Genomic DNA, 14,694 nt, shown 5'->3' with positions numbered 1-14,694 from the left:
TCGCGTTTTAACTTCCGGGCCTCATATGCTAATTACTGCCTAAACTTTGTCAGAGAGTCAGGGACAAAAATTCGATCACCATTGAATTTTTTGGCGTTGAAGATTGTTTTTCTCCCTTTTTGAACTGGTGAATTAAACTATTACATTCTAGTTAAATCAGTGCTGAATCGGCATAGTCTGTGGGCTTTGTCGATGTTTGCAGGTGTCAGATCCGGGTTCAACTTATTGGCATGATTCATAATTTTGGCCGTGACTTTCTCCTGTTGGTCGCCTGTATCCCCTTGAATACCATGAATCTCTAACATGGACAGACGGCCATATTGTTCCAGTTCGTTTCTTACCTCGTTGGCGATACAATCTTTTAAGTGTTTTCAGTTCGTTAATTTTACTGTCGACAATATTGGTGGATTCATCTTTCAGGTCAATCGATAGCTGTTTCCTAAATTGTTCAACCATATTACTTGCTACCTCTCCCAGGTCTTTCCTTGTGCACCTCTGAGTCCGAGTGTATATCCGAATCTACAATAAAGTAACTCGTGTCACGCTTCCTGCGTCCGTCGACTCCCTCAGAGGATTTCTACTCTGTACCGCTTGTAGAAGTTTAGATTTAGGGGCATTTTACGGGGGAATGATCTGTTTCAAGAGGGAGGGGTAATTTTAATGCATTAAATGCAAAAATTATTGTTCGAACTAATTAGTCACAAAAGTTTCATTAGCAATTAAATGATTACTTGTAGATGTACTACATTACAAATATTATATTTGTAATGTAGTACATCTACATGTAATCATTTAATTTGAAATATACCAATATTTCTGCAACCGATTTTTGTAGTCCTTCGAGTTTTTACATATTTTATTACATAAAAGCCGCCATTTCTTTTCGATCGGACGTTAAACTTTTTATCTTTTTGAGATTGAGTAAAATGAATAGGTAAACGTTAAATAATAAGAACATACTTTTTTTACAAAGCATATGAGGAACATAAACATAGCTTTTTATGATTTATTAAATTTTATGATTGAGCTTTAAATTACGTTACGGTTTACTTAATTTTCTCTTCCATTTGAGCTGTTTGTTTTCTCTTAGTTTTATCTTAATATTTTGGAAAGGTATTGCATCCTTAATGAGTGTTTTGGCCATCTTGCAAAACTTTCATTTTCCTTATTTTAGCGTAGTTTCGGACTAACTACCTTTCCTTGCTTAGATTTCCAATATTCAAAATGAATGACAAATGTCAGCAAGCATCAGGATGAATATTACATAGTATGACGCACTTCGTCATAATACGAGTCTTTCATATTATAAGTATTCTGCGCAAACAATGTCGATAATTTCCATAAACTTCTGAAATAGTTTTTAGAAAAGGGACAATGATGGGCTGTTTCTGGTCGAGAGTTTCCGTCCTGCTCCGTATACCTTACCTGCTCCGTATAACTTTCCAAACTTGCGCCCTTTGATGTCAAAAACAGATTTGTTTCCTTCTACTTCACGAGGGCTATGGTTTCAAGTTTACTCATGAAACATGATATCTTAACTTTTTCGAAACGGCTTAAATATCAAAAGGCGTAACAAAACAATGCTTATATCAGTTTCCCTCAGTTTTCCACATTAACTATAATTATATTATCTTTCTAAAATTGAATATTTCTTTTACACCTTGGATTAAATTTGGATGACTGTAAAAATCAATGTTTACTGCTTTTTTATAATGACAAAATAAACTATGGCAAATTAAAATAAGTGTTAAAGCTAAGATATTAATGACTGGAATGTTTCAATTAATGTTGATATTTGATCAAATATTGTCTTTGAAGTCCACAATTTTAAAATTCGTTACTAATAAAACGCGATTCAGTTAAAGGCTGTAGCATTATAATTTGATTGACAACGTGATGCTTTAATAGTTAAAAAAAAACGATTAAATAAATTATCACCTTAGTATGAGTCCTTGCGGGCGTGTGGATTTGCTCTCGGATGACTATGTTTTTTTATTTACTGTACCTACGTTGGTTTGCTCTCCACTGTAACGAGTTTTTTTCAAACTGTAAATGTATTTTGCTTATGCAAATTTCGGTACCAAAGAGAAAACAATTTTACCAGTTTTGTTCAGATGTATAACGGGAAAAATTAGTTTAATTTCACATAGAATTGTTAATTTCGATGTCATAAAACCCATTAAGGTAATTATGACTAAACAATCTAGTTACAATAACCAAGGGAAGATCCAGGAATGGACGTTAGAGGCGTAATTTCGGGGCACAACCATCACTCCGAACCGAATAATACATGGTTTAAAATGTTGGCAAGGAAAAGGGTTTGGGGTACTCCCCCTGATTTCTATTTTACAATGTCTTGTCCGAAATGGTGCATTTTAAGCTTATCGTATTTTCATTGTTTTTGCCATAGAAATTGAAAGTTTATTTGAAAGATATAGGTGATGGAGGCGAGGTGTATTTATTGATCACCCCCACACGAATTCGCTATAGAGGACATGCATAAATACCCTCACCATGGCCAAGTAAGGCGTCATCACACAAAACTTTTTCTTAATTTGTAAGGTTTAATATGGATTTGGTTCAAACGAATAATAAGAGCATACATCTGACGCATTTGTTTATAATGAACCTGCTGTAGATTGTACGCAACTGAAAATGCCGATGGAATAGCAGAAATAAAGCTACATCTTACATTATTTTTAATGGATTTATCTACACTAAAAAATTAATTATCAATAATATGATAATAATATTACTTCCCAACTTTATTTATCCCAGCAGCTGCTATATCATGGAAATTTCTGATGTTATCTTCAACTTTTTAAGTCATCACTTGTTTTTATTTCTAATTGTTGGCTTTTATTTTTGGAAATTAATTGTGGGATTCTCCATTAAAGAAATTGTACCGATTGGAGAGCTGTTTTTACAATATCATAATTTTAGATTTGTTTTAATTTTAAGTATGTATATAATCTAGAACTGAAAACATAAATATATGTTTTGTCTGTTCAAAATTCAAATATTTGATTGTTTTACAAATATTGTGTGATTCCCCTAATTTTGTCTCATAAGCATATTCTCAAGTTTGCCTTTGTCAAACTCCAACAGGAGACCTTAAATAAAATTGGTGGCTAAAGAAAGAAAACAATTTCGGAATAAGCATTTGTATGCTTCTTCAAACATTATTTGACATTTAACTTTAAACATTTGAAATTTGCCATTCAAACTTTCTTTCCGCCGTTTTGGAAGTTGATGTCTCACATAATAAAAATGGATAGTATAAAAACCAATTTAAAAAAATTATATTAGTATACCGGATACAATTTCTGATTATTCCATTTCTGCTTTTGTAGTTGGACCTCAAGTACAACTTCCTCGGACCCATTCCATATTGAAGGACAATGTCTTAAACTATCAATGTCCGTTTATCCGTGGTAACCCTTCCAAGACATCCATTGTCTGGACGCGATCAGTTGACCTTATGAAATGGACCAGCCAGATTGTAAGTATCAGCTCTGTGCAGAAATCAGACGACGGAATGTATACGTGTACCGCCACGAACCAGATGACGCCCACTGGATCGGCCACCCAGACTGGAAATCATAGCGGAACCATGCACCTTAATGTTCAGTGTATGTAAAAGGTTTCGTTTATCGTGAACTCACGTGAAAAGATAGGTTATCATATATAATGTTTTTTGCTCGTTACTCTTCGTTTATTGACTACCGCTTGCTAACATTTTAACCTCATAGTATTTCCATTATCAAAACTTCGTCATTATTACGTTGTGTAACTTAGATGTTTGGTAAATCGTGTCAAACGTCCTAATAACATTTTACACCATCCATTACTAAAAATGTCCAGCCATTTGTCATCAAATTTTCCGGTCTGTATGTCTGAATCCATTTTTAAAATTGGGTTTTGCATGGTCATACATTACGTCACTAGGTCAAATATCGCTAGATCTTAATAATTGAGGCTAATTTGTCAACCCAGTTTTCCTGATGCGTGTGTTTAAAAAATCAAGGTTATGTAATACTATGTTATATGTCTGATCGAAGAGTAATCAAGTGGGTGAAATGTAAATAAGACGTAACATTCTAAATTCCCAATTCAGCATTTTATCTATACATATGGAACTTAAAGACAATATATGTCTAACAAACTAACTCAGTAAAATATTCGAAACATTCATACAACACTTAATAACATATATATATATATATATATATATATATATATATATATATATATATATATATATATATATATATATATATATGTTTTCGTTCCTCCGTCTTTCCGGCACACCATTGTCCAATTAATAATATAAATGACTTATGATGGTAATTTAATGAAACTTAAAGCATTGATAGAGGACAATATTGATACTTGCAGTGCTAAATAAACATACTTTTAGCTTCATTGCTGAATTATTACCCATTTCATGTTTACAGTATGCTTGTCTATACATTTACTTTTACTTTTAAATGGATATGAATAACACTTCGAATACATTAGCTCTCCTTTACCATTTGGTTGATACTCAAGTTTGAAAAAAATAACTTTATACCTCAAGCACATATATATTACATTTAGGAAAAATGCAGTGCACAGGAATTATTTCTCTGTATTGTTTTTGATTTTCTGCCTTTTGTTTATATTATACCATGTCCGGAGCATCTTTGAGAAATTGATTTCAAATTCCACAGTGCATTGAACAGGAACTATCTGGCAATATGTATCTTAAGAAGACTTGTACTTTGTTTATGTTTAAACTTATGTTTCTCTGCAGAATATTCTTTTGCCACCTTTTTTCTTGTATCAAACAGTTAAGGGGCTAGACATCAGATGATACAAGTACCAGATAAAAGGAGAATTTTCAACAACTAACAAAGGATTGATAAAACGCATTGAATCGTTCTGACTGATGTATCAGATCGCTTATAGAGGACACCTTTATTTTTCTTATTATTCCAATTTGAAATAATCAGGGTTAGTATACCCAGTAAGTCCCAATAAGTTTAAAAACATAGTCGCAATATTTATCTTCGCTCATCACGTGGCCTTCACCTGCTTAATATGCACACTTCCCGACTTTTCAAAGAACAAATTGTACAAACAAGCGGAAATCGTTTGCGTAACAACGTAGATAAAGATACCGAAAGACTACTATCGATGATGAAATTGATCAATGGAAAACAATTGAAAGATATTAACAATGATGAAACTTGCAGCAAGTTTGCTTAATGCTTATGAACAAGGAGTTCTTAAATAAACATTCCACGCCTTTTCAAACGGGGAGACCACTTCGAGCTTTTTATAAACAGGGAAACATATCTGAGACTGCGTGTGTGCCGACAAGATTGTTGATTTTATGCTTTAATGCATGTCAAAAGATGTTAATGCGGCGATATACTAACTCGTAATCTTGTTTTGAAGAAATACCGTACATGCAAATTTGTGCTAAAAGTTTGGGAGACTCTTCTATATTTTTATCGGCGAGGAATATGGCTTACTGTGACTGATTTAATTTAAAAAATGACACGAATGATATCAAAATTACATTACACAACTATTCTTAACATTATTTAAAGTGTTGATGATAGTACTTCTGTCCACAACCATCATCTGTGCCGTATGCGTAACTTGTAGTAAAACGCAAATTAAAAGTTATTTATTTTTCAATCTACTCTTTCTTTTTCGAATGGGTACCATATCGGAGAGCATACCTCGTTTTCAAAGATAACTTGATAAGGAAAATGACTTATACTATTTTATAGGCATCTGTTTGATCTAAATCATGCTTCTATCTCTTATCGTTATGTTATCTTGCTACATATACTAATTGTATAAGTATTTGCTTTGATGGAAAACTATTGGTTCATATAAAAATGGGCCCGTTAGCCTAAAAATCCGCCTATATCAGTTTCAAATGCACACTGGATTTGGCGAAAAACACAATATACAAGATAAACAAGATACACACAACTTCACAAGACAACACGCTTGTAAAGGTTCACTGTAGAACGACGATGTTATCTATTATTATCATAGCTGTTATGCTTAATATATTATATGTAATATGCATTCCTAAGGTAATGCGATAAGAGAAGAAAACAATTATGTTCACAATGATTGAACTCGTCTCCAATTGTGTGTACCAAATTTAGGCGTACCGAAATGTACCCAGTATCTGCGTTCAATGTTTCACACATTAAGTATAGTTGCCGCGTTCAAAAGAGCAGGAGACGGTGGATTTCAGACTCAAAATGATTATATACAATTTGTTCATTTTAGTTCTTAGAATCCATTATTGTCAACGATCTAAGGTGTTTTCCAGATGAATCTATCGTAAGTGACTTTCACGTAACTGAGCACATTGGAACATTTAACGTTACAAAAGCAGAGAACAGCAACGCGATGTTTATATGCATGGTGGATAGCAATCCTCAGTCAACCATCAATATTCGAATGGACGGTAAAATAAGGAAATCCGTCGATAATTCAACACAGCTGGAATACACCATTTCAAACCTAACATGCTGGGATACTGGGCTTTACACATGCGATGGCAGCAATGAGTTTAATAACGACACCCCTTCGAAAAAAGATTTGAGGGTGCTTGTTACATGTAAGTAAAATACACATTGATGAGAAAACTTAACAAACCACTCAAGTCAATAAATAGAATTGAAACATAAATGCTCATCAAAACACACAAAACATAAATTCTATAATACTTTGAGAAACAAATTATGTTCATAGAAGTGAAATCATACTGTAATAAAAGAAATTATTTCCAGGCAGTCCAAGGCGCCCTTCTGGCGAGAATATTCAGTTGAACTTTACAGCCCTACAACACGAACATGCGGCACTGAAGTACACTGTGTTTGCGTATCCGGTCCCTCATCCGTCACAGTTTGTCTGGAAAAGATGCAAGACAACTTGTGCTCTGTTATCAAATCTCCCCGGAAAGTATGAAATAAAAACAACAGGGTTGTCTAGTAATTTGACCATTTTGGATATCGATACTAGTGATTACGGCCTGTACAGTATTTCGGTTAGCAATGGCATTGGCAAGAAGCTAGTCGAGGAAATTTATCTAAAACCAGCTGGTAAGTCACTAATTAAGATGCTGCAATATATATTGTATGGTTTGGTACTTTTCTGACATAAATGATATAACTTTTTACAGTCAAAGCGAAAAAAATGGAATGTGATCTATAAGTATTCCGTACAAAAAAGTAATTACTTAACGCTCTGGGTGTAGGTATTAGTACCCCTATCTGAATACTACACAGGAGTAACGTCCGTCATGTCGCTTCCTGTCGCGTCCATGAACATTTTCGCATGTACCTTAACTGTTTTGCACTTACACTACTCATGTTATTTCAAAGGATTGTGGCTCAGTATACAGGAGCAGATATACACCTGTATATTCCACATTGACACACAATAGTTAGTGCCCGGTCCCTTTTGAAACTTGCAGTGAAACGCTTTATGCCTTGTTAGGTGTTCATTCCTTCTGTGATAGCTTTATGTAATTAACTTTGACAAGTTCGTTTGATGACATTTACAGATAATCAGTTCATGTGTTTTATCTAAAAAACACCAAGATAAAATGCATATGAGGTCACATATATTGATAAACATTTTTCAAAATATAGTTACGGTACAGCATAAATCCCAAAAACTAAATGAGCAAACGTTGGGACCGAAAAATCAGTAAATTACACTGTTTGTTTCTCAGAGTTTATAAAGCTCTCCCCGCGCATTAATCTACACTCTTGCTAGATACAGCCGTGACATAATCAATACTTCACTTCACGAATTCTAGATTATCTAGATTATTTAAATGAAGTCATTAATATGATGGCTGAGTTTTGCCATGTCGAGTTTTTTGAAAAGAAACGTAAATATAAAATACTTTATTGCGACATTGCGAGAACCAGACAAATTTATGGCGGACATTTTCAAAATCTAGGGCGAAAATAATAAGATATACACTAAGACTAACACAATAGTACACAACAATAAATTATAGATTACTAAGTTATAACTTTTTTAAGGAAAAGTATATCTCGGTCCGCGATGGAATTTCTTTTTTTTAACAGTGTAATACCAACCCCTAGTGTATTGCATTATAAATGTAAATTACTGCTTTATACTTAGCGTACTATGCTTACGTCTGGTGTGCTTCATATCCAGAATCAGAATACATATTCTTTTTCTACAAACAGTTAACGAATTTCGGTAAACGCACTGTTGAACAGGTCAACGAACTATTGTCTCAGTAACGATCACGTGAAAAAGCTAGCGACAATAAAAAGTTCTTTTATGTAATAAGTTTGAAAACCCAAAATTATCTTAAAACCGTTAAATAATGAATAGCTTAAGAATAAATAAGTATTTATTAATACTTGGTGAACACATACTACTTAAGTAGCATCTGGTAGGTTATTACTTGCTTATAACTGGTAATTGTAGTTTCTATTATCATTTTCATTTTCAATCGGCTGTGAAATACGAAGGTTCTTCAAGACGCTTTATTTTGAATAATATTGCCATTTCACTCTTAGTGTTATTTATCTATTTGTCTTTATCTTTAGAAGGAAGAACTATTAATAGAGCTTGATATAGAATTGGAAAAATTAATCAAGTTAGACTTGGTTAATCTGATCTGATATAAACAGGCATTCAATAAAAAAATACTTAATAATAATGCGGCGGCGGTTTTGTATTTTAACAACAAAAGGCGAACACATAACGGCGTCAAGACAAAATATACAGCTGTATTTTCAAATCTTTTCAACTGTAATCGAAATGTTGATGTCGAGATTACCCTGTAAGTCACTGCGCGTCTTATACTTTGTAAATCCCACCAAAAATCCAGGATCCAGTCAAATGCATGCACCAATCACGGCGTATATGCTCCGGCAGAGCTCAGATTTGATATGATATTAGGAGCAAAATATGATACAAAAGTAAGTGGAGAACATAAATACGAATACATAATAATTTACGAGCAATATAACTTTTAGGAAGAAAAATCCACCAATATTCATAATGTTTTTAAATAAATAATTACATAATACATGTCTTATTCAAACCATACCCTTTCAATTTAACAAAAACGGGTCAATCATGGAACTAAAATTGATTGTCAGTGGTTGATAAAGAAACAATGTTTTGCACTTCAACAATACTTGATATATTATACCCAGTGATTTACCAAATTACCTTCTATCGGTCGCGATTTTTTAAAGGTCTACAAAGTTTTATCCCCGGAACCCACCCTAAAGTAAATAGACTTTTCTACCAAATATACCTTGGGAAGCGCCATAGTGTACTATTCATATTCAACCGTAACTTCTAGGCAATTTTCACATTGCCTAAGGTGAACGATTAAAACGTCCGAATTTCACCTCATCAATTATTCGTGATTATATGACGAATTTCAAACGACGGCATCCATTCGGTTGAAGTTAAACTTTGTAGATCAACGAAAAATTGGAGTACGTTTTTTACTAAAATGCTTAATATTTACATTCGCCTAGTCATTTTATTGATAAGGCATGATGCTCATAATGCACAACACGTAAGAAGTTATGACGTCATTGTTTATTTCAATATTGACGTCATTTAACTAAATATATCCGATGTTACAAAAATCAACTATCATTTAAGACTAACAGATGTTGTCGGTTACACTTCTTTAAGAACAAAACCACAAATGCAAAAGATACTGCTTATCTTCAATCGAAAAGATTTAATAAAAAATAAATAAGAATTGATCGCTAGCGCTGCATGCAATTTTCTCGCGAACGTAAACTTTAGATAAACCTTTTAATATCTGCAGTTCTCTGCGAATTCATTCGTACGAACTTTAAACATCACGAAGCATTTGAACGAATTTTATAAAACAGGGCACTGAATACTTTACTTTGCCATAGAGCAATTATTCCCAAATATATCAAGTGTATGCATTAGGAAATATTGTTTGATTTAAAATAAGTTTCAAATGTTTACATTAAAGAAAGAAGAAGTGTAAATTGAGTTTGTGGATTTTTTATGAAGAAACTGAACTAAAATCAAATGAAGCAAAACGAGAAATGCCACCACACTTAATACGCATACAATATATAAGTTATGTTAGAAAGCATTTCCCTAACAATGGTAGAGTATAAGTCCAAACACAATTATATTATTGTATGCAGCTTTATTAATGTGAGTATATAACAACTTTACGTACATTCACATTCTAAATGTTAAATATGAAATAAAAAGTTAAAGTCCATTCCTTTTCTACGACCATTCCAGTTCCATAATACCATTATTAATAATATTTAGAAGAAAAACACAGTGTTTAACATATGTTTCAGGACCACCAGATCCACCGACGGAATTCCATGTAATTGAGGAGTCTATCGGAGAAACACAAGCAATACTAACATGGATACCTGGATTTAATAACGGTTTAAGTCAAACATTTCATTTATCGTATGGAACAATGATTGAACTCGCAACCATAACTCAAGTGAATATTTCTCATAACGAACTCGAAAAAAGCATAAACTTTACCATTAACAAATTGCAACCTGAAAAGCAGTACTATGTGGAACTTTTTGCTTCTAATGCCGAAGGGAATTCCATGACAATCAACGCAACATTTACAACATTGGTGCATCTTGTTAGTAAGTAATACAGCTCTATATTCCATAGAATTAAATTCACCACTATGTCAACTAACGTTCCTGAATTCAAGACTGTTATATTTATTTATTACATGTATCGTAAATAGCTATACGTTTTTCATCCAAAAAGGCTACTTTATCGTATACATAAAGTAGCCGGAAGTAACGTAACTCAGCTCTGTCCGTGCTATTTGTATTTTCAATCACTTTAGAGAGTATCAATTATGCGTTATTTTCAGTCATAATAGGTGTGTTTTTCTTTTTCGATATTTCTTTGCTCCAATCGAAATCTGTGATGTGAAGGTCATTTAATGGATAGTGTAAACAATTATATGATGGTTTCATTATTTTTCCCAGTTTTCCATCTAAAAACACTAATTTTATCATTGTTTTACCCTACGATATCGCAGATCAAATGATTTGCGTTTTTAACGTGTTGGGTTTAAATAGTATTCCCAGTTTTGCATATAAACAACACTAATTGTATCATTAATTTATTTTACGATATTGAAATTGCATAAAAAATACATTTAAAGAAGTATGTTGGTTTTAGAGGGGTGCGAACCAACGCTGGTTAAGTTACGAAACAATACCTTTAGATAATCAATACCTTAACCTCTAGACTACCAAGACGTTCTTACAGTGATGATATATTTTTACATCTTAAGCATGCATTGATAATATCACGTGATCAACAACCAATCAATCAATCATTATACAACACATTTTTAAGTTTAGAATACAAACATAATAATCGATAATAAATATTTGAATATAATACATGCAAACATAAATTCTTTGAACTTAAATATGTCATTTGCGACAAAAGATAACTTAATTAATGTATTGCAATGACTTACACGTAATATACGTCGTGATATAGGAAATATTTTCTGATATTTATTTACTACGCGTTTTTATCTTTTCCTTATAGTTAATTACATTTCTGAACGATTTTTCATTAAGCATTTCAATTAACTTGCTATCAATAACATGTCGTGGTAACTCTGACGTTTATTAATAACGAATTCTTAAAAATTATGTTTCCTTTGTTGGTTGTCTTGCAGGAATGAGTTTCTTGTTGGTACTCTTTTCTTTGCGGCATCCAAGAAGCTGATTGTGACGTTTTGACTGCTGAGCTAGTTCCTGTAGTTATTTGGTTTTGTTGATAAGATACGTTTTTGTTTTGTCTATTGTTGCGAATATATACACGTTTTTTGTTTGTTTGTTTTTAAGATCTAATGGGTCCATCAGCTGCTGTAATTGGAGGATCAATCGGAGGTGTCATTTTCGCAATGTTGATTGTTGGGGGCGTTATTTTGGGCGTAATGAAATTCAGAAAAATCGGTAAATAATTAAATTAAACGTTTTCCTTCACACATTAGTTAACTTAATGGCTTGAAAAAATGGCAAAGTTTACTATTGAATTAAAAATTAAGTTTTCGCCAGCTATAAAAACGTTTTTAATATTACTATCATTACAATGCAGTTATAATCTGCAAAGCCACATTACCTGGTTGTATGGTATCCAAATGATAATTTAACATCCATACGGTTGCCATAACAAACTGTACATTTGGTGCATCGGTGAAAGAAAAAGCACGTTTAAGTTATGAGTTTTACGTCAGGCTCTTATTATGCCCCTTTCGAAGAAGAGGGGTATACTGCATTGCACATGTCGGTAGGTCAGTCGGTCGGTCGGTCCGTCGGTAGTCCACAGGTTGACCGAGTGATAACTCAAAAATTTCTAAACGTATGGTCAATAAACTTAACATGAAGGTTGAGCCTGCCCAGTAGATGATCCCTATTGATTTTGAAGCTCATCGGGTCAAAGATCAAGGTCACAGTCACCTTTAATGGTAAAAGGTTATCTGAGTAAAAATCGACAATGCCTGCACCCATGGCCCTCAAACTTGAGTTGAAGGTTGGGCCTGACCATTAGATGCCCCCAATTGATTTAAGGGGTCATTGGGTCAATGGTCAAGGTCAGAGTGACCTTGAATGATAAAAGTTTGTCCGAGTGATAACTCATCAATGCCAGCACGCATGGCCCTCAAACTTGACTTGGAGGTTTGGCCTGACTAGTATATGACCCCTATTGATTTTTGGGGTCAAAGGTCAAGGTCACAGAGACCTTGAAAGCAAACTCGACAATTCCGGACATTTGGTCATCAAACTTGACATGAAGGTTGGACCTGGCCAGTAGATGACCCCTTTTGACCTTGGCGGTCATCGGACCAAAGGTCAATGTCACAGTTACCTTTAACAAAAAAAAAAAAAAAACCAAATCTTCTCCAAATGATATCTTAACATTGCCTGAACCTATGATCATCAAACTTGACATAAAAGTTGGGCCAGACCTGATTTTAGGAGTCATCGGGTCAAAGGTCAATGTCACAGTGACTTTAAATGCGAAAATGTTGTTCGAGTGCAACTCGACAATGCCTGCACCTATGGCCCTCAAACTTGACATGGGTTTGTGTCTGGTCTGTAGATGACCCCTTATGATTTTAGGGGTCATCGGGTCAAAGTTCAAGGTCGCAGTGCCCTTGAACGAAAACAGCTTGTCTCTGTGATAACTTGACAATGCCTGCATCCATGGCCCTCGAACTTGACATTTAGATTTTTGGTGACCATGGATCATGGTCATAACACACTCATAACACACTCTTTCCTCATACTTTGAATGGTCAAAACTGCCTCAACGGCATCCGATGTCAGTGACAAATCAGCTTTCATTTCGGTCCTTGCATATTTCATTCAATTGTCCATATAATTCTGACATCATGGCGCTCAGGGGGCGGGGGGAGGCATAATGTTTGACAAACATCTCTTGTTTCAAATCATATCAGTCAGCAGAAAAATATAAAATATATCTTAAATGAAACTTTAAGATATATATAGCAACCACCCAAATTACAAAAGGGTGAAACTATGCAACCATGAACGTTTTAGTAACTAGTAATTGATATATGATGAACAGTTTCTTTATTATTGCTATATTTGTATAGGTGAAAGCTTGATTGTTGGTTTTTAAGACCAATGTCAAAAACCTAAATTTACGAGCGCAATGACGCTAAACTTTCACCCTCGTACCATAATGTACTATATTTCTAACCCTAAACAGCGTAATTGTGATATTTTCCGTATTTATTTATGTCCACAACTATGGTGTAAAGAGCAACATGATTTTTATAGAAAAACACACAAAAAGTAGCTAAATGAACTACATAATTATAATAATGTGAATTAAATTGATGAGTACGATGATTACAAAATGATTATACCGTGACATCAAAGAGACATATATTTGGTTGCAAGACACCTATTTTGTCCTACAACTGCCGTATAAAATCGCTATAAAGTCGTGATTACTTGAACTTGGCCAAGGTCGAAAACACATTTAACCGTGAGTGTCCTTTGAATTTCTGTCTCATACCTGCTGTGTAACTGTTGTATGTCATATGACAAGGGCAAAGAAGGAATTGTACCTTTAACCAGGATTGAGCTTGTCCTTTTTGAATTGCTATAATAAATAATGATAACGATGTTATATAAGTAATATTTACTAAATACAACAACTACCCTAGTTCCTAATACACAACGAGCGCTCAAAATATCTGCATTCTATCAGTACGTTACTTATTGCATGGTGAGAGCTATGCATACCAGTAACATGAAATGACATTTATCAATGAACAAGAAAAAGTCCTAAAGCATGGTACAAGTTAAGGGGACTGTACCCATTTTCTGATTCATAAGTTATCTACTTTCCGTCATCGGAGTGGATTATACGTTTCCCCTTCCCCTTCATCCGTACACTCCGCTACAATAACGCAATAAGTATGCAACCTAGGTTATTTAACTTGGTATGTAGAAAGAAGACTGTTAGGTTATTTAACAATACATTAATTGTGGTTTCTATGACAACTAAAGTAGTCATAAACAACATTTTTACTGGATTATGCTGTAACTTAAATGTATGCAATGATGATAA

At 33.8% G+C, this 14,694-nt stretch overlaps 1 protein-coding gene across 2 annotated transcripts in view; it reads left to right on the top strand.

The window, feature by feature from the left end:
- LOC128234529 (hemicentin-1-like) overlaps positions 1–14,694 on the top strand; it is a 101,223-nt gene that overhangs the window by 53,158 nt on the left and 33,371 nt on the right. For both annotated transcript variants that reach the window (XR_008260957.1, XM_052948792.1), the window contains exons 6-10: positions 3,354–3,632; positions 6,344–6,634; positions 6,807–7,118; positions 10,386–10,697; positions 11,934–12,044. Coding sequence is in view for 1 of the 2 variants with exons in the window: in XM_052948792.1 (XP_052804752.1) it covers positions 3,354–3,632; positions 6,344–6,634; positions 6,807–7,118; positions 10,386–10,697; positions 11,934–12,044 (1,305 nt within the window). In the remaining variant the exon portion in view is untranslated. The remainder of the gene's footprint in view (positions 1–3,353; positions 3,633–6,343; positions 6,635–6,806; positions 7,119–10,385; positions 10,698–11,933; positions 12,045–14,694) is intronic.

This window comes from Mya arenaria, chromosome 5 (genome assembly GCF_026914265.1).
Source record: "Mya arenaria isolate MELC-2E11 chromosome 5, ASM2691426v1".
NCBI lineage: Eukaryota > Metazoa > Mollusca > Bivalvia > Myida > Myidae > Mya > Mya arenaria.
Note: the sequence above shows the minus strand (reverse complement) of the source record. Positions and strands in the feature narration are given on the sequence as shown.